Source organism: Vipera ursinii, assembly GCF_947247035.1.
Source record: "Vipera ursinii genome assembly, chromosome: 1".
Lineage (NCBI taxonomy): Eukaryota > Metazoa > Chordata > Lepidosauria > Squamata > Viperidae > Vipera > Vipera ursinii.
The window spans coordinates 43,780,893-43,800,927 of NC_139512.1; the positions used below are offsets into that span (position 1 = coordinate 43,780,893).

Sequence of the window (20,035 nt, forward strand, 5' to 3'; positions counted from 1 at the left end):
TCTTTCTAAATGAATAACGTAGCTTCTTACTAAATATTATAAGAGAACGTGCATGGATTAAAACAGTTTTGTTTCAACATATGTGCAAGATTTTGCATGATGGGGTAACTTCATAGGACTACTGTTGATTTGAAAATATTTCAGACATTTTGTCTTATCAAAATTGACTCAGGTTTTGAATTCAAACTATTTTGTTGTTGTTGTTAGCTGCGAAGTCCTGTCCGACCCATCGCGACCCTATGGACAACGTTCCTCCAGGCCTTCCTGTCCTCTACCATCTTCTGGAGTCCATTTAAGCTCACACCTACTGCTTCAGTAACTCCAGCCAACTAGCTCATTCTCTGTCGTCCCCTTCTTCTGTTGCCCTCAACCTTTCCCAGCATTAGGCTCTTCTCCAGTGAGTCCTTCCTTCTCATTAGGTGGCCAAAGTATTTGAGTTTTAGCTTCAGGATCTGGCCTTCTAAAGAGCAGTCAGAGTTGATCTCCTCTAAGACTGACCGGTTTGATCGCCTTGCCTTGCAGTCCAAGGGACTCGCAGGAGTCTTCTCCAGCACCATAGTTCAAAGGCTTCAATTCTTTGGCGCTCAGCCTTTTTTATGGTCCAGCTTTCACTGCCATACATTGCAACTGGGAAGACCATAGCCTTGACTATACACACTTTTATTGACAGGGTGATGTCTCTGCTTTTTAGTGTGCTGTCTAGATTTGCCATGCCATGGCTTTCCTCCCAAGGAGCAAGCGTCTTTTAATTTCTTGGCTACAATCCCCATGTGCAGTGATCTTGGAGCCAAGGAAAATAAAATCTGTCACTACCTCCATTTCTTCCCCATCTATTTGCCAGGAATTGAGAGGGCCAGATGCCATGATCTTGGTTTTCTTAATGTTAAGTTTCAACCCAAATTTTGCACTCTCCTTCTTCACCCGCAACAAGAGGCTCTTTAGTTCTTCTTCACTTTCTGCCATTAGAGTGGTATCTGCATATCTTAGGTTGTTGATATTTTTCTGGAACTCTCTAGCTTTCTCCATGATGCAGCGTATGTTGGCAATTTGATCTCTAGTTCCTCTGCCTCTTCGAAATCCTGCCTGTACTTCTGGTAGTTCTCGATCCACATACTGCTAGAGTCTAGCTTGTAGGATTTTAAGCATAACTTTACTAGCATGAGAAATGAGTGCAATGGTGCGATAGTTTGAACATTCTTTGGCACTGTCTGTCTTTGGAATTGTCTTTGGAATTGGAATGTAAACTGATCTTTTCCAATCCTGTGGCCACTGTTGAGTTTTCCAAATTTGCTGGCAAATTGAGTGTAGCACTTTTACTGCATCGTCTTTTAAGATTTTGAATAGCTCAGCTGGAATACTGTCACCTCCACTAGCTTTGTTGTTGCTCAGCTTTTCTAAGGCCCACTTCACTTCACATTCTAGGATGTCTGGCTCGAGGTCAGTGACCACCTCATTATGATTATCAGGGACATTAAGCTCATTCTGGTATAGTTCTTCTGTGTAATTTTGCCACGTCTTCTTAATCTCTTCTGCCTCTGTTAGGTCCCTGCCATTTTGGTCCTTTATCATGCCAATTTTTGCATGAAACGTTCCCTTCATCTCTCCAATTTTTTCGAAAAGATCTCTGGTCCTCCCTATTCTATTTGTTTTCTTCTGTTTCTTTGCACTGTTCATTTAAGAAGGCATTCTTATCTCTTCTAGCTATTCTCTGGAATTCTGCATTCAATTGGGCGTATCTTTCTTTTTTTCCCCTTGTCTTTCGCTTCCCTCCTTTCCTCAGCTATTTGCAAAGCTTCCTCAGACACCCATTTTGCTTTCTTGCATTTCTTTTTCTTTGGGATGGTTTTGGTTGCTACCTGTTTTACAATGTTGCGAACCTCTGTCCATAGTTCTTCAGGCACTCTGTCTATCAGATCTAATTCCTTAAATCTATTTGTCACCTCTACTGTATATTCAACAGGGATATGATTTAATTCATACCTGAGTGGCCTAGTGCTTTTCCCTACTTTCTTCAGTTTAAGCCTAAACTTTGCAATGAGAAGCTCATAGTCTGAGCCACAGTCAGCTCCTGGTCTTGTTTTTACTGACTGTATAGAGCTTCTCCATCTTTGGCTGCAGAGCATATAGTCAATCTGATTTCTGTGTTGACCATCTGGTGATGTCCACGTGTAGAGCGGTCTCTTGGGTTGTTGTAAAAGAGTGTTTGCTAGGACCATCGTATTCTCTTGACAAAATTCTATCAGCCTGTGCCCTGCTTCATTTTGTACTCCAAGGCCAAACTTGCCTGTTACTCTGGTTATCTTTTGGCTTCCTACTTTAGCATTCCAATCCCCCATGATGATAAGGACATCATTTTTTGGTGTTAGTTCTATAAGGTGCTGTAGGGCTTCATAGAACCGGTCAATTTCATCCTCTTCAGCACCGGTGGTTGGGGCATAGACTTGGACTACTGTGATATTGAATGGTTTGCCTTGGATTCGAACTGAGATCATTCTGTCATTTTGAGGATTGTATCCCAGTATTGCTTTTCCTACTCTTTTATTGACTATGAAGGCTACTCCATTTCTTCTGAGGGATTCTTGCCCGCAGTAGTATACCTGATGGTCATCTGAATTAAATTCACCCATTCCTGTCCATTTTAGTTCGGTGATACCTAAGATGTCGATGTTCAGTCTTGTCATCTCTTGTTTGACCACGTCCAGCTTTCCTTGATTCATGGATCTTACATTCCAGGTTCCTATGGATAAAAAATCTTTACAGCATCGGACTTTCCTTTCACCACCAGACACATCCACAGCTGAGCGTCCTTTCGGCTGTGGCCCAGTCGCTTCATTCTTTCTGGCACTATTAGTACTAGCCCTCTGCTCTTCCCCAGTAGCATATTGGACACCTTCCGACCTGAGGGGCTCATCTTCCAGCGTCATATCTTTTTGCCTTTTGGTACTGTCCATAGGGTTTTCATGGCAAAGATACTGGAGTGGTTTGCCATTTCCTTCTCCAGTGGATCACGTTTTGTCAGAACTCTCTGCTATGACCTGTCCGTCTTGGGTGGCCCTGCACGGCAGAGCTCATAGCTTCATTGAATTACGCAAGCCCCTTCGCCACGACAAGGCAGTAATCCATGAAGGGGAATTCAAACTATTCTGATTTGATGCTTACATTTTAATAAGCTCATAACTTTATGAAAAAAGTATGAATTGAATGAGAACATATGTTATTACTATATTGCTTAATCATTCAAAATACATTTTCATTCAGAAGGTTGACAATCAGGACTGATCTTTCCTAGCCTGGAGCCTTCCAGTTTACAATATCTGTGATCTGTCTGGGATTTATAGGCAATAGAATCCGCAATAGCTGGAGAGCACAGGTTGTGAACTGTTGGTGTAAACCACAGTAGTTTGATTGAGTCACAGATTGGTGTTGCATTCATGATCCCACACATTATGAAGGAGCTCTTCTGAATTAAATCCATACCCATCTATAAGAAGTTATTCCTGGACCTTTGTTTGAGTTGTAACTATGTATAGGTACTACAGTCAGAGAGAAATGACTGCTTGCTTGTAGGGCAGTTGAGCTATCTTCTTTCTTCATGGCATTTTGTGTTGACTTTATTATCTTTTCCCCCCATTGAAGCAGATTTCAATGCTCTTTTTTTGTTTTAACAGCACATACAACACAGTTCACACAACCAGGCTGGTATTACCTGAAAGTAGATGGGCATCTGGAAAAAGGTGGAAGCTTTGTGGCTCTGACTGATGGGCTAGGCAATCTGACCATCATCATTGAAACAATGGTAATGTTATTTGGCAAAGTATAATGTAGAGTTGATTTCAAACACAAAACTTTATGGAAGCATAACAGTACAAAAGCTATGGAAGTACAGTGTCTTTGAGTTGCTCTTGGCTCCTGTTAATTTCATGAATGCATCCATAGAGTTTTCATGGAAACAATATGAAGACGAATTTCTGTTGCCTTGTTTCAAGGTTTTTCCCCCTGACTTTAGTATAGTCTATAACCCTAGTAGTCTCTGATACTCTCCCATCCAAGCAATAACACTGTTAAGTTTTTGAATCCTCACAAAGTCAGTCAAATGCTGCCACCTGCTGATATATTTTGAAAATAAATGTTTCTCTATGAGGAGCATTGTACTAGTGTTTTTCACTAGCTGGTCTAACATAGTCCCTAAGACTGAGCGAGAAGTGCATAAAGGGCTTTTAACATTTTGACATGCAATGCTAAAACCAAATTACTCATTTATGTATTAAACAAATTTATAGTATATTGAACCACATGTTTGTAACGAGTTTTTTCAGAGACTGAGTAGACAATAAGGAGCTTATGCTTTGTTTTGTCTATCACAATTGCTTTTTTATATTCTTTAACAATTTCTAAGTCTTACATCTTAAGGTCTTCCGTTATGCTCTAAGGATCCAGCAGTGCAAAACTGGTCTGTTTCTGCTGATTATGTGTGGGGCACTTTCTTTTCTGCCGTGTGTTACTGTTGTATTTTCCACTTCCTGGTTTGGCATGTCAGATGGGATAGCCTAGTTCCCAGGACCTCCCCACTCTCAGACACTACCGCAGTTGATGGGGATATCCTGGATATAAGTTGCATGCAGAATTATTATTGCAGAATATTGCATTATATCTTACTCCCTCTTGAGAACACTGTCCTTAGGAGAGAGACAAAGACAGAGAGAGACAGACAGACAGACAGACAGAGAGAGAGAGAGAGAGGAGGGGGGGAATCTTCTCTTCTTGCCCTTTATCCCTGTCGTCAGTATGGTCACCAAACACAGTTCTCATTGAAGGGACATTCTTGAGATTTCTCTCTCCTCCTTTTCTTTTCACCCCTCCTTTTTAAAAAAAGTTTTTTTAAAAAAATATTGTTTTTTGTACTTTTATGAGCCTCAGGATTATATAGAACTTACTAATTATACTTTTATGTGGGTGACACTCTTTATCTAAATAAGTAATGTCACATACAGTCTGGCTGATAGAAATAAAAGGAATGGCATTTTGAGGTGATGTTTGATCTGTGCAACTTATTCTTTATTTTTAGACACATAACCACTCAGAGTGCATCAGGCCACCACTTCCTCCCTACGTTGTGTCACCCCAAAAAGCAGTTTTCCACTTGAAAGGATCCTTTGTAAGTAATTGAACTGTACCTCAATCACTCTGTCGGGTGCCTTAGAGAATAGATGATCAGAACAAGATCAGGCAACGGTTTGTCTTGTTTATCCATAGCAATTAGAATGATTGGCATTTTTGAAGTGACTAATTGAATGTTAGATATAACTAATTGAGGGACAAATCCTATTCTTATGTACCCAGTCTTATTGGTTGAACAAAGAAATATGGTGCAGTCCAGATTCATGGTGCTGCAGTGTTTTGGTTGCCTGTGATCTGGTTTGCTACAACTCAGATTTCCAAGAAAGACTTAACTTGAACAGGGAAACTCTGGATATTTGTTCCATCCATTAAAAAAGTAACCATTAACATTAATTGGTTTTAAACTATTTAAGTGGAACCAATAGCAGCAGAATTGATGATATACGAACCAGATTTTATTTTATTTTGAAGTACAATGATAATAGTTTTTGTTTTTCTGATTTTAAACAGTATTATGAGGTTTATTTATTAACCTCGGTCATGCATTGGAATTGAAACAATATTGAATAAATATCACTGTGGTCTCAGCTTGAGTGTTATTTATCTTGACAATTATAGTAATTATAATTATAGTGTAAGTTTTTCTTTTCTTTTAAAATGGATAGCAATGCATTTTTTAAAAGTCATAAGCTCATAATACTCTTAATCTATTGATAAGTAATAATCTTTTTCAAATTTCTGAGATTCTGAAAAAGTATTTTAAATAGCAATAAATACCGTTAAAATATTTGTTATCTATGCAGTTTACTACTTTGCCCCAGCTTTAAGGGCTATTCAAAGATTTTTTTTGAAAAAAATTGTTTGGCCCTATTAATATGTTGCATTAGCAATAAATTTGAAGGAATGTTGGTAAATATATAGTTCCTTATTGGTCAAATATTATAACCATGGTGAATCCTATCTTTATAAAGGCAATTAATTTAACAATACATTGATAACTTTAATCCTTATCTTTCAAAAATATGGAAATGTGGAAATGTTCAGTCTGAACAACTATGGATATATTGTGCTTGGATTGTATCAAAAGGGATGATCATTTGTACATGGAAGAGTAGTTCAATTCCAAACTAAGAATGTTGGTTTTATGAAATTTATCAACTTTGAAGACTTTGAATCAGCTTTGTATCAAGAGAGAGTCAAGACTAGAGAATGCAATTTCATATGGAATAGATTCAATTCATCATAAAAAATGAATTATAACACTGAAAAAATTAAAAAATATGTAATTTCAGTAGTCTAAAAAGTTGTTTAGATTATTGTCATTTTGACTTCCTAGTGTAGTGTTTTGTTTTAATTTTCTGCTGTGCTACTGCCTTCCACCTAAGCCACCATAGTAGAACTGTGGTGGCTAGACCAAAGGCCAATTTAATCGTATCCAGTGGCTCACAGTGGCTAAAAAGATACCAGTGGGTAGCCCACAAAGAGAATATGAGTAAAGTGGCGTCTTATTGCTCATGTTGTATTTAGTAATTAGTAGAGACACAATAACCCTGATGCTGAAATGAATACACAGTCATCCTGACTAGTGGACATTATTAGCCTTCTCCATGCTTTTAATTAATTTCATTTGAAGACCATCTAGGTTGAAGACCATCTAATATATCTTGTGAGTTCAACTATTCTATATCTGGACATTTGTGCTGAATGATAGCATGTACCATAAATTACATTTTCCAAGGAAATTGTTGAGTATCTGTAACTTTAAAAGACAGGTGATCAAAGGATTTAGAGTTTTAAAAGTTACGATAAAATATATCTATTTTCATAGACAAATTAGGGATTTATATATTGCTTAGTGCTCTTGCCTAATCTGATAATTGCCCAAAGATTAAAATAATAGAATCCTATTTATTCAATAGATGCAAACTAGTCAAATATTTCAGACCCCATTAGCACCTCATAGCATATGTCTTCTGAGTGTATTCTTTTTTCTGTTCAACAGAGAAGTTAAAGGGAGTTCATTCTTCAAAATTCTAGTTTGGATAACTTCATTGAAAGAATCTTTATCTGCTTCTTTTCTTTCATTTGAAACCACTATTTGTGCTAAAACTTGCATTAGTTTGTCTGATTTGCGAACATCCATACAATGATGCTAATGTTGAAATAATCATATTCTCATTCTGCCACATTTCTGAAATAAATTATTATATTCTGTTTTGAATGCAACGCTGCAAACCTGCTGCTTAGAGGGGATTTGATGAAATAAAGGTTCTCTTCTGTATGTATATATGTATATGTAGAAAGTTCTGTAGACATTGAAATGTGAAATTCTAGACGAATGACACTGCAGAAGCTAACTTGGATCTGCTGGATCTGTAGCCTCTGAGAGGACTTGGTGTTAACAAAAATGTCCTGGAGAGATAATTTAGGCCTGTATTACAGGGGGCAATTCCTCTTATTTAGGATTGCTCCATCTATGCAGAAATTAATTTAACTCTTTTGAATGATTACTTAACGTCATGCTATATCATCTTTCTCTCTGGCTGGGAATTTTGGGAGCTATAGCATGAAAACTGCTGGGCTGGTGGTAAAGTTTGAGAAAGATTTTGAGGAAAACAGTGGACTTCTTTGGCAGTTAAAAAAGATTTGAGACACTATAAAGAAAATTGAAGGTATTTTTTCCCCTCCAGAGCAAGTTGAAATCTCTTCAGATGTGGTATACCAAGCTTGATTTTTCTACTGCCAACTCTACGTTATTTCAGTCACTTGGGCCTAAAAATGTGAGTGCACCATAAGTTAAAAGGTTAATATGACTATGATAGTTGATGGATATTTCCTTTAAGAGTCTATCTGAAGAACTAAAGGTATACAAAGGAAGAGCATTTGCCCAGATGCTACTTCTACAAAGCTGCCTCTGAAACAAAAATAATAATGCTGTTTAAGTAGAAGTGTTATGAAGTTTCCATGTCTGAAATGCATGTATCTTGTCACAGCAGGCAACATATTTCTGCTTTTAATGAGGCAGCTAGAATTTAGAGAAGAAATATGAGCGCTCTAAATTCCTCTCTTACCCAGAGCTGTAGTATTGTTTCAATCATATAGCATGCTATTGTGCTATAGCTATAGCTCCATCTCCAGATGAAGAAAAACATGCAGTTTGAGTTGAATCAGATGGAGACTTCTAGCTTCCATTGATACCCCTGTGTTGCATGTGATTTCATACTTTTTTGCGCTCCTGTTTCATACATATGTTTGATGCCTCATGATAAAACAGTAAGGCCTATTTATTTTAAATTGATTACAGGTGCCTAACTCCAATGTACTCTGAGTGGTGTATAAAGCCAAAAATTTAGTTGGCCTTTAACTCCTTACACTCTCCCAGTAAATTCTTGATTTGGGAATACTGCAAGGCTAACATAGTGAAACACTTGGAATAATAGTTTGTAGCTAAACTCTTTTCTTTAGAGCTCTCTGCATATATCCTTCTTCCACCTCGTTTACCCAAGACAACAACTCTCTGAGGTAAATTAGGCAGAGAGAGAGTGACTGGCCCAAAGTCACTCAGGTGGCTTTCATATCTAAGATGGGACAAAGATGGAACTCACTGTCTTTGGTCTCTAGCTTGGTGCCTTAAGCCTTAGACCAAATTGACTCTGATTCTTGTCAGTGCTCCAAGAATGAATCCTTTCCAGTACCCTGAAGAACTTGCCTATATGTACTGCTACTACTTGATCACTTTTTCTCCTTTTTGCTATGCAGATCTCTGAAGGAATATTGATGCTAAACTTGGGCTTGGATGAGATCTATACTTTGACAACTCTAACAACTGGCCATAAAAGTTCTTTCTCAGAACCTCCTCCATCTCAACCTTTTCCATCCACTTACAAAGATGATTTCAATATCTGTAAGACAACATAAAGCTATTTTGAGGGAATTCCTTATTTGATGATTCTAGGCTGTCAATCATTTTTTGTCAAAGATAGGGCCCTATCGACAGTATAAGTTCTCTAGTATTCCCAATAATAGATGAACAGAAACCTATTATAGTAAACATAGAAATCAATTGGGAGAATCTATTGATATCCTTAAGTCTAATCCCCTGTTTGAACAAAAATCCAAATTAAATCATCCATGATAGGTTTAGCTCTGCTTGGTGATTATAGCTGCAGATTGGGCAGTCCATGTACTTGTTCATTGAACTTTTTTCTGCAGCCTTTTAATTTTGAAATTTGATGTAAATCACAAAAAACCATGAATACTGAGATCTGAGCCCACTAGACTTCCCAGCCACATACAGATTTTAGTTGACTCTTCTTGGTGGCCTTTTTTCATTTAGCTTGATAACATTGAAGAGATGACCAGTTAAGACAGTAAAAATGAATTTTTCAGTACATGTGATGATAAACAATTATAATGTGGAGTTTTGGGGGACTACGAAATTGCTACTGTTGTATAATATGACTGTGAGGGATTGAAATAATAAAATTTATGTTCTTCAAATAGGCAATCCACCTTTCAGTGAAGCACCATACTTTACTGATCAAACAGGAGTGTTTGAATATTTTATTAATACTTCTGATCCAGGGGAACATGTCTTTACACTCCGACAAGTGGTGACTCAGAGACCTATAACCTGGGTTACTGATGCAAAGAACACAATCAGCATTATAGGCAGCCATACGTGGTATGTAGTGCATGTGGTATTGTACTGTATTTTCAGTTTAGTCCAAAGTTTACAATGAAACATGGATATAGCAGTGAACTTATAGTTGCAGAGAATCTTTTGTTGAAAACTTACTTCTTGTGATTATTCTTTATTTTAATTTTATTTCATTCATTTTAGGTAGCTTCCCATTTCACTTATGTGATTATGGCATCTCACAAGTTAAAATAGCAAAGGCAAACTCATAGAAATAAAATAATTAAAACAAAGAACTTTTTTTACCAATTAAGTATCAACCTTAATCAAGGCCTGACGCTCTCTACATGGGGCTGCCCTTGAGGACCACCCGGAAGCTCCAACTGGTACAGAATGCAGCCGCGAGAGTTGTGTTGGGAGTCTCCCGATACTCCCATGTTACACCTCTGCTCCGTGAGCTGCATTGGTTACCAGTTGTTTTCCGGGTGAGATTCAAGGTACTAGTAATGGTGTTTAAAGCCCTACATGGCAGGGGTCCGGAGTACCTTAGGGAACACCTGCTGCCGGCATCAACTTCCCTCCGCCCTGTGCGTTCCCACAGAGAGGGCCTCCTCAGGATGCCACCGGTCAGAGAATGTCGATTGGTGGCCCCCAGGGGGAGATCTTTCTCTGTGGGCGCCCCGGAGCTATGGAACCAATTACCGGTTGAGCTCCGGACAGCGCCCGATCTTCGCTCCTTTTGCCGCGATCTGAAAACATACCTGTTCGAACAAGCCGGCCTGGCCTGAGGGGGGACTGGTGGGGTATTTTACTATTATTTTATTGGGGTTTTATTATGTATCAACTGTTTTTATGGGCATGTATTTAATTACCTTTTAATTTTTGTAACTCCGTGTTTTATTCTTGCCCTGTACACCGCCCTGAGTCCTTCGGGAGAAGGGCGGTATAGAAATATTAATAAATTAAATTAAAATTAAATTAAATTATAGCAATGTCTTCAGGGACTTCTTAAAGGCCAACAAGATTGTAGCCAATCTATTCTGTCACATCAGAAAAGGCTCTCCTACTGGGTACCATCAGATGGAACTCCTTTGTAGATGAGACCCATATGCCATGTCTGTTGAATCTGAGGTGTTGTCATGTTTATGTAAACCTTGTAATACGTACTATTTAATCCAAGATTGCCTAGTGCCTCCTTCTGTGTAATGAGAAGTTGATGAATAGAAGTCATTGGTAAAAGAGAACTGAACATATTTCCTATGTCAAAAATTATTCTAGTAGTATTCTTGAAAGCAGACTTGTTACAAAGATATGACTTATTATTCAGAGTATTAATTATTTGATCTGTTGAATACTGGAAACAAAATTTATGTAAAAATGACAATAAAGGTTATCTTATCTTATCATCTTATCTTATCTTATCTTATCATCTTATCATCTATCTTATCTTATATCTAAACTTACTTAGTTTTAAGAGACTTTGTGCCCTTCAATTTTAAAAATGAATTTACAAAATGCTTTATAAATAAACTTATAAATAACATTCTGATAATTGCTTATTCTCTTTCCTATTCTTTCCCTTGATCTCATCATTGATATTGTTTTTTCCTTAACTATATCAAACTAGAAAAGAATGCATCTGGGAATAAAATGGAGGCCCATATAGCTAGAAGCATAGAAGCCAGAGAAATGGAACATTGTGTAATATTGTTGATTATCTTTTTAGGTTCAGTTCTCCTAAAGAGAATGATAATTACAGCTCTGTCCCTCTTAGAGGTATTTACAGAGGTGTTTCTAGGTATTTCTGTAATTGTATAATACAGATAGGTAATATAGTATGTTCAATAGTACTAGATAGTATTGAATGCGCCCCAAATTAAACTTAAAAAAAATCCTAAAGTATTGTGAAGTGTTGCCTTTGTAGGGAACATAATTTTTAAATCGTATAAGGTATCAGGCAGGTAGATTTTGTCTGGCTTTTTAAAAATTGTTAATCTTATTTACAATGAGTCCTACTTTATCTTTGCTAAAACTACCGTATTTTCTGGCGTATAAGACGACCCCCTACATTTCCTGTTAAATTATAGGGTTTGGGCTATACTCGCCGTATAAGACTACCCCTCTTCCAACGCACACCAAATAAAAATTAAAAAACATCAGATTTGATTTTAATATGGTAATTTTAATTCAAATGCTTATGACATGCAGGTACTTAGTAGGAAAACTCACTTATAAACATAAGGCTGTTTGTCATCAAACATGTAAACATAAAACAGTGCAAGTGGATTAAACTTTTCCTAATTCACTCTAAAGCTTTCCCTGCGCAGACCAAATGGGAGATCCGCTCCAGGTTTTCCAGCCAGCCCGCCCAGTTCCTGAGTCAAATGTGTCCTTAGAGCTAAGCAGCTGCTCTGACTGCTGCATTCCCCACCTGCCTTTCAAGTTGGGATAGACTGCAGCTGCTCTTCAACTTTAAAAGGAAAGACGCCCAGACCCCAGCCTATAAAAAATCACAGACTGCAGCTTCTTCTCCAATTGGTCCCGCTTTCCCTGCGCAGACCAAATGGGAGATCCGCTCCAGGTTTTCCAGCCAGCCCTGTCCCTAAAGTTTCAGCACCTGGCGTATAAGACAACCCCTGACTTTTGAGAAGATTTTCATGGGTTAAAAAGTCGTCTTATACGTCAGAAAATACGGTAATCTAAGATGAACCATCCCAAAGATGCTTTTTCATGAGGCAACTGGATGTTCTTGGTTTTTTTGAAGACTGGATGGTGAACTTTCCATTCCCCGCTAGCCAGTCAGAGCTGAAGAAGCTTCTTGGATGAGAAGTGAAATGTCTTCAAAGAAAAACAAGAAAGTCCAGTTGCTTTGTGAAAAAGCATCTTTGGGATAACTGTGACCTGGATGACTAAGAATGTCCATAGGCACTAAGATGAAACATTTCCTATTTGGGAAGTCTTATATGGAATAACCTTCAGCCCTTAGAATATTACTTTAGAGATTTAGGAGAGAAACAGGAAGAAAATATCACTCCCCTGACATAATTATGAACTGGATCACTTTATCTCTCCTCCTTCTGTTGTTACAAATTCTGATTTCAAAATAGGCCAGAGAAAAAACTACTCAAACATTAAGACAATTCCTAAAAAAAAATCAGCCCCAAATTTAACCATCTTCCATTTATTCTTGCAGGGTAAATTTCACAATAACCTGTGATATTTATATAGAATCAAATAAAGGAGGAGCATTCATTGCAGGAAGAATTAGCAAAGGTGGCATATATGTTACATTAGCCAAAGGAATTTTCTTCTGGGTTTTTCCTGATGGCACATACCGAGTCACAGGAGATCTTGGTGAGTTCTTTCTTACTTTTTAACTTTTGCAGCATGCTGGGGGAAGGTGTTGGACTGGTGAATTGCCCTCTCTTCTTAGAGACTTGATAAGTGCCCTGCAAATCTATTTCAGAATCTTACCCAACCTAGTATTTCCAGATGTTAGGAAGCAGGTAAAAAGGTAAAAATTGGAGCATTTTCCCCCTCCCTCCCTCCCTCCCTCCCTCCCCCAATATTCAAAGCTGAAAATGCATTCAAAATGGGATGTATAGGATTCCAAATAGCTACTGTGACATTCAGTCTAGTTGAGCAGTCTAATCTGGCTTACAGCTTCACAGTCCTTGCCATTAGCTATACAACTCCAAATAAATTGCAATATTGATAACTATCTTTTATACTTAGCTTATTTTTAGATTTATCACTGAATTTGAATATAATACACTAATTGTACTGTATTCTTGCATGCCTTTAGTTTTATTTAATTTTGTTCAGATTTAGAGTTTGTGTGGCGCATCATTTCAGTTCACTTTCTAAATAGAGAAAGCATTTTAAAATGTTATTCTTTTGTAGCTGGCGATGAAATCTTGATGAAAGGGTTATCTGGTGTGCGAGCAAACAGATGGTATACACTCACTTTGATTCTCAAGGTAAGCATTGAAGTGCTATCCAAATACTGGTAAGCTGATTAACTCCTGTAGAGGAATAAAAGCCTGCTATCTCATTAAGCCACAGGTATTAAAATTCAACTACCTCACAAGCTGCAATTCAGTAGTATCATGCTGAGAGAGTTCCTTTGTTCAAGAATAGCCTCTTAGAGATTAGTACAAGAATATCCCAACAGGTTAAAACCTGTTTATCCACATATTTTTTTTGAGAATTGCTCTTCCTGAGTTCAGTTTTTAATCTATAAGGCATTCCTTGGGATGCAGTGTAGTTACGTATTTTCCTATCACTTCTAAAATCTGGACTGTTCAACAGGGTTGCTTTTTGGACGTGTGTGTGTGTGTGTGTGTGTGTGTGTGTGTGTGTGTGTAGTGGGGGCATTCTGTTTTATTCCTCTGAATGAAGTGAATAGAGGAAATAACGTGGATTTCCTCCACTTAATTTAACTTGTTCCTGTGACATAGAAATGACAGGAATTAATCCACTTGGAAATAACTCTGAAATAGTAAGATATATTTTCCAATTTTCCCCAATGGTCCCCTTCCTACTCCCCAGTTCTAACATTTTAACTTCCAGAAGTCTCAGAAAGGGTCAGGCTGGCTGGGAATTCTGAGAGTTGAACTCCATATCTCTGTAAAGTATCCAGATTGTGGATAAGTATGCATGGTGCAAATAAAGGTCAGTGGGTGACCTTTGGTTATAGAATATGGGCATGTTTTGTTTTTTGGTTTCAATTCAGTGTATATATTTTGTGAATTTATTTTCAGTGGAAAGCTTGCAATGCAGATCTCCCTCAAAATGGAAGATCTAGCATTTGTCTTGTGGAAAACAAAAATATTTTTCAAATAGTTTAGAAAGATTTATTTTCTGCCTTATGATGTGCTTCATCATTATACTGAAAATAATATTGACTCTTGAATACAAATTTGTACTTTTTTCTTCTTTTTGACAGGGATCCAATATCTCTGGCATGTTGAATGGCTATCCTCTGTGGGAGAACATCACCACACAAAGTCCAGAGAATGGCTGGGCAGCTATTGGGACCCATTCTTTTGAACTGACACAATTTGACAATTTTCATGTTGAGGCCAGCTGACATTTCCATCATACATAATCAATTCTAAGTATGCCTGGTCAAACCTTAATTTAATAGTAAATTATGCTATTTTGATTGTTTCCTACTAATATTAATATATATTCAATGTTCTTCTGGCTACAAATCGTTCCTCTTCCTTCTTAAAATCAGATCTATGTTAATTTTTTGTGTGCAAGCTATAAATGGAAATGTGACCCAGTCTTATCTCTTTAATTAATAGAAATTAAGCAGTTACAATTAGGTAGAATTTCTGCTTTCACTATTTCTGGGTGGTGTGAAGTCCATTTTTTGGGAGGAGGGGTAAAATTCATTTTGCAATCAGATGGAACGCCTCATATCTATTATGAAGCATGGAATGAGGGAATAAGGATTTCAGTGGATTTATATGTCTTCTACTAGGACATGAGATTTTACTCCTAGTTTTCTAATGTCTTAATACTCTTATCTAATTTTAATGAAGAAAAAAATAGCCAGCTTATGATTGGCTGGCTTATTTGTGAAGTTCCTTCTTTTAAACTACCTCTTATTGATAACAGTACAGCAAATATATTGAAAATGCCTATTATTAATCTTGGGTTAGTAACCCAGATAACTTTGTAGTTTTCTTCGTTGTGCCTGACTAGATACATTGAAGGAGAAAAAAGTGTCCTTAGTGAAGTTCAAAATTATGATGGACCTCCCCGGAGCTACTTACAACTTATTTTCGCAGTTCTGATGGCTGCACCAGCCCCAAAATGTATTACTTAATCACAGTTTGGGCACTTGACAACTGGCTTGTATTTATGGTTTTCAGCATTTGTTGGTCATGTAACTGTAATTTTTTTGGTATTTTTTGCCGGTTTCCGACTTTTACTTCTGGTTTCTGGCAAAAAAACACCCACTGCTGAAAGAAGATTTGATTAATAACCGTGGCATTTTCTTAACAACTGCCACAAAGAAGGCCATAAAATTTGGCACTGTCACATGGTGATCCGAGTAACAACTGCCATGACTTACCACCATAATTCCAGACTCATTTATGTTGTAAGTCGAGGACTACCTATAGGTGATGAAAAGTCACGAGACCTTGTTTTACCTCATGTCTGTAGGTCAGTATACACTCAAAGGTACTCTTGCACAAGGACGTTATGACCAGTAAAATTGTGAAATTTTATAATCCAAAGAGTTGCACAGACACCAGTATCTGTGGATGATTAGATTTAGATTTAGATTTTATTAGATGTATATATCAAGGCCCTAGCTTTCATGAATAAAAAAGTATGCAGAAAAACATTATTTCACATATTTTAACTTACAAATACCAATGTCCCTTTATGCTTTTTGGTGACATTTAATTTTGAAGGCTAAAATAATTTGCTTATTTACTGAACTTTTATTAGTTAACTAGTTTCAGTTTATTTTATTATTTAATATTTTGAAGTGTACGGGGTAGGTGCCAAATACAAAATAGTGGGGGGAAAAACTTAATACAAACTGGCAATATATAGGGCAGAGCAAATAGCTCTCTATGAGAATGTACTAAGTTGTCCTGAATATACCATTGCAAAGGTATATTGAATTATTATAGTTGGAGAAAAATCTTAACACAGAATTCTAAAACTGCTCAACAGAAGTATATTAAATTCTGATCAACGTCCATCACTTTGTGTTCATATTTTGACAAATGAAGCTGAGAGATGAAGAGTCTAAGAGAAGCTATGGCAGAAAGGGTCGTGGTTGTGGATTTGCTTTCTTTGTTATTGTAAGACTTGATAATCAGAAAGTTTTGCAGTGCTGTTGCAAATTATGCAGATTATAGACCTGAATCTTGCTTTACATTTTCTCACCTTTTATCTACCATTGAAGAAACCCTAATATGTTCCTGTTTCTGCTAGAGTTGTGGATTGCTGGCTTTATAGAAAGAATAGGTAACTTCTTAAAACTGTTGCCTCTTTTTTAAAACAAATAGTTCAATTTTGTGTCTTTTTTATTCTAGGCAACATTAACTTATGGTATTCAATAAAAACTAACTGGATATACTCCTTTGAAAGTTGATTCTGATAAAATTGTGTTTATACTCTAGATAGCATTACAAAATATCTTTGTTAGATGACATACAGAAATCTGTCTCTTCTAGTTCAAAGAGACTTCTGAGACAAGATATTACAGTTGATAATGTATTGGTTTACAGAACAGAATTATGACTGTTTGTCTATTCCAGACATAATTAAACCATAAGCCCTCATATTTTTTCTATCTTATTCAGACCAAAACAATTGTTTCCTAGCCAGCATATTGAATTAAGCTTGTTTGTAAGATGTTGATTACCAGTTAGGCAAAGACCAAAAGGAAAAGTATGTTTCCTTGTGTGAGTGAAATGCTTGTTCATATCTCAGCTTAAGACAAAAGATGATCAGATTGGCTAATGGTAAATATATACATGCAGTTAATAAGCTAATAATACTATAGCGTTTGTCCTGTTTTGTAAATTGGATATTGATGGTTATCAAAATAAAGCACATATGTTTGAAAGGAAAAAAACATTTCTTCTGAATTATGGGCCAAAAAAATGTAACTTTCCTTATTAAAGACTAATGGCTTAGCAACTAAATAAAAAAGATTTTAAAATATCAAAATCTGTGTTTAATTGAAATTTTGATATCTTATATTGGCCAGGTGTTCAAAAGGTGAGGATATAAAGGACAGAATGCACAGGATCTTTTTTTGTTGTTGTCATTTTTTTCAAACAGACTGGAAAGTTGCAGATGAAGTAACTCATATCATCAAAGTAGACAGGGTCAAAATGTTTGGTTTTTTTTTTGTTTTTTCTGCATGATAAAACAAAGAGCAAAATGGGTTTCTTAAACTTTTGTCCCTTAGTACCTCCCAGACAAATACTATCAATCTCAGGATAGATTTAAGATTGAAATGAATGCCTAAGTTATTAGATTAATGTAAATTATAAGGCTGCAAATTTAAGATTACCATTTTCCTTTCTGAAGATTGCAGAAAGATAACTAGGTACACATGATATCCTTTGCATATAGTTATCCCCCACCCCTAACCAGTTCATTCTGGAAGTTATGCAGTCCAACCAGTTTGAACACTAGTTGGAAAAGACTAATTCAGGGATATGCATGCCTACCTGCCTTTATTACAAAAACTGTAATATTTCTGCACCAGGTTAATGGTTCCAGTTTTGCCTGGTTCACTAAGTGTAAAATCAAGAATTCTGTTTCTTGTTAATTTATAGAATTACAGATGTTTGTTATAAAATTGGCTTGTTTAAGAAACTGCTTTGATGTTTGACAATAGTCTGATGTATGTGATTGATTATTGCAATTCCTAATGTTTTAAACAAAGAATAAATATCATTTAAATCTTTGATTTGTGGTTTGTTTGTTTGTGTGTTGTCTGGGTTAGTTATATTCTCTGAACCTAACCTATAGAGCAGGGTTACCCAACCTCTGGTCCATGGACCAGTACTGGGCAACTCGTCCGCACAAACAATGAAGGCCCCATCTGTGGGATGCAGGCAGCACACAAAACCACACACTCTCCAGTCTGTGGAAAAACCTCTCTCCACGGGACCAGTTCCTGGTGCCCAAAAGGTTGGGGAGCTCTGCTATAGAGTTCTTGTTGAGAAAAAATTTGAGGAGAGAATGCTGTGTATGCCTTCTTGAAGTTCTGGAGGAAAGGTGGGATATACTGTAAAAGTAGTCAAAATAACTACAGATTAAATTTTTAGAGTTCACCATACTACATAGTGCAGAACATGGTTCAGAAATAAAACTGGGAAAGAAATTTCAATGGTAGATGATCTATTTTACAAGCGGAAGGTTCAAAGATAAATCTCTGGTAGATGAAATAATCACAGTCTGAAACTTATGCCTGTCAATAGCTGGGTTACACATGATTTGTTTGGCTTGGCTTAATAGGATGTATGAACAATCAACTGGTTAAAGAATGGCTTAGTGCAGTGTGCAAGAGTATTGACAATATTGGGCTAAATATTTTAAATTAACATTGGGCTACCATTTTAAGCTATTTTCTAAGATCTTCTGCGAGAAGAGGAGGAATTGGGAACAATGCAAAGAAGAGCTGGATTAGTAAAATGCTTTTGTTGCAGGAAAAAGATTTAATCAAGATATTTAAACGTAATTGTAATAGCCATTGGGGCTGATTCTTTCATGGTAACAAATGCAGGGTTTCTTATTCCTGTGGAAGACCTTGATCAGCCTGAATGAGGATTCCATGATTCTAAGTCAGAGCCATAATTTTAGCTTTTAATATTACCTGTTCACCATTTCATTATTTAGCATGTTTTAATGTATTACATTATTTTGTGCATTTTACAGTTTTTCTATCTTTTGTACCCAGAATCACATATTTGAGTTGGGTGGCTGTATATATGCATGCATACACACATAAATCTTCATCTCAGTGAGGAGGCTTTTCTGGGAGATGTTTACAAACCAGCAACAAACAGGCTGTTTTCATTTTCCATTTTTTCTCCAGGGAGGCTTTTAGTTGGTTTTTTTTAAAAATAACAAACTTATTTTCTGTCTTACCTAAGCCATCTATGTCTGTATCTACCTGCATTTCCTATTTCCTAAATAGTCTATTCAATAATAATAATAATAATAATAATAATAATAATAATAATAATAATAATAATAATAATAATAAGAAGAAGAAGAAGAAGAAGAAGAAGAAGAAGAAGAAGTAGTAGTTGGAAGGGACCTTGGAGGTCATCTAGTCCAACCCCCTGCTCAGGCAGGAAACCTTATACCATTTCAGGCAAATGGCTGTCCAGTCTCTTCTTAAAAACCTCCAGTGTTGGAGCATTCACCACCTCTGGAGGCAGGTTGTTCCACGGGTTAATTGTTCTAACTGTCAGGAAGTTTCTCCTTAGTTCTAGGTTGCTTCTCTCCTTGACTAGTTTCCATCCATTGCTTCTTGTCCTTCATTTAGATGCTTTGGAGAATAGCTTGACTCCCTCTTCTTTGTGGCAGCCCCTTAGATATTGGAACACTGCTACCATGTCACCCCTCACCCTTCTCTTCATTAAACTACACATTCCCAATTCCAGCAACCGTTCCCTATATGTTTTAGCCTCCAGTCCCCCAATCATCTTCTCTGTACTCTTTCTAGAGTCTCGACATCTTTTTTACATCGTGGTGACCAAAACTGGATGCAGTATTCCA

The 20,035-nt window shown here is 36.9% G+C and overlaps 1 protein-coding gene across 3 annotated transcripts in view; it reads left to right on the forward strand.

The window, feature by feature from the left end:
* Positions 1-20,035, forward strand: part of GALC (galactosylceramidase) — a 782,116-nt gene that overhangs the window by 25,896 nt on the left and 736,185 nt on the right. For 2 of the 3 annotated variants that reach the window (XM_083375393.1, XM_083375392.1), the window contains exons 10-17: positions 3,669-3,796; positions 5,066-5,155; positions 7,809-7,898; positions 8,878-9,022; positions 9,622-9,802; positions 12,951-13,111; positions 13,661-13,737; positions 14,706-18,213. In XM_083375393.1, coding sequence (XP_083231519.1) covers positions 3,669-3,796; positions 5,066-5,155; positions 7,809-7,898; positions 8,878-9,022; positions 9,622-9,802; positions 12,951-13,111; positions 13,661-13,737; positions 14,706-14,849 — 1,016 coding nt within the window. In that variant the 3' untranslated portion in view covers positions 14,850-18,213. Of the gene's footprint in view, positions 1-3,668; positions 3,797-5,065; positions 5,156-7,808; positions 7,899-8,877; positions 9,023-9,621; positions 9,803-12,950; positions 13,112-13,660; positions 13,738-14,705; positions 18,214-20,035 lie in introns of those variants that run through there. The other variant, XR_014493956.1, reaches the window with a different exon arrangement.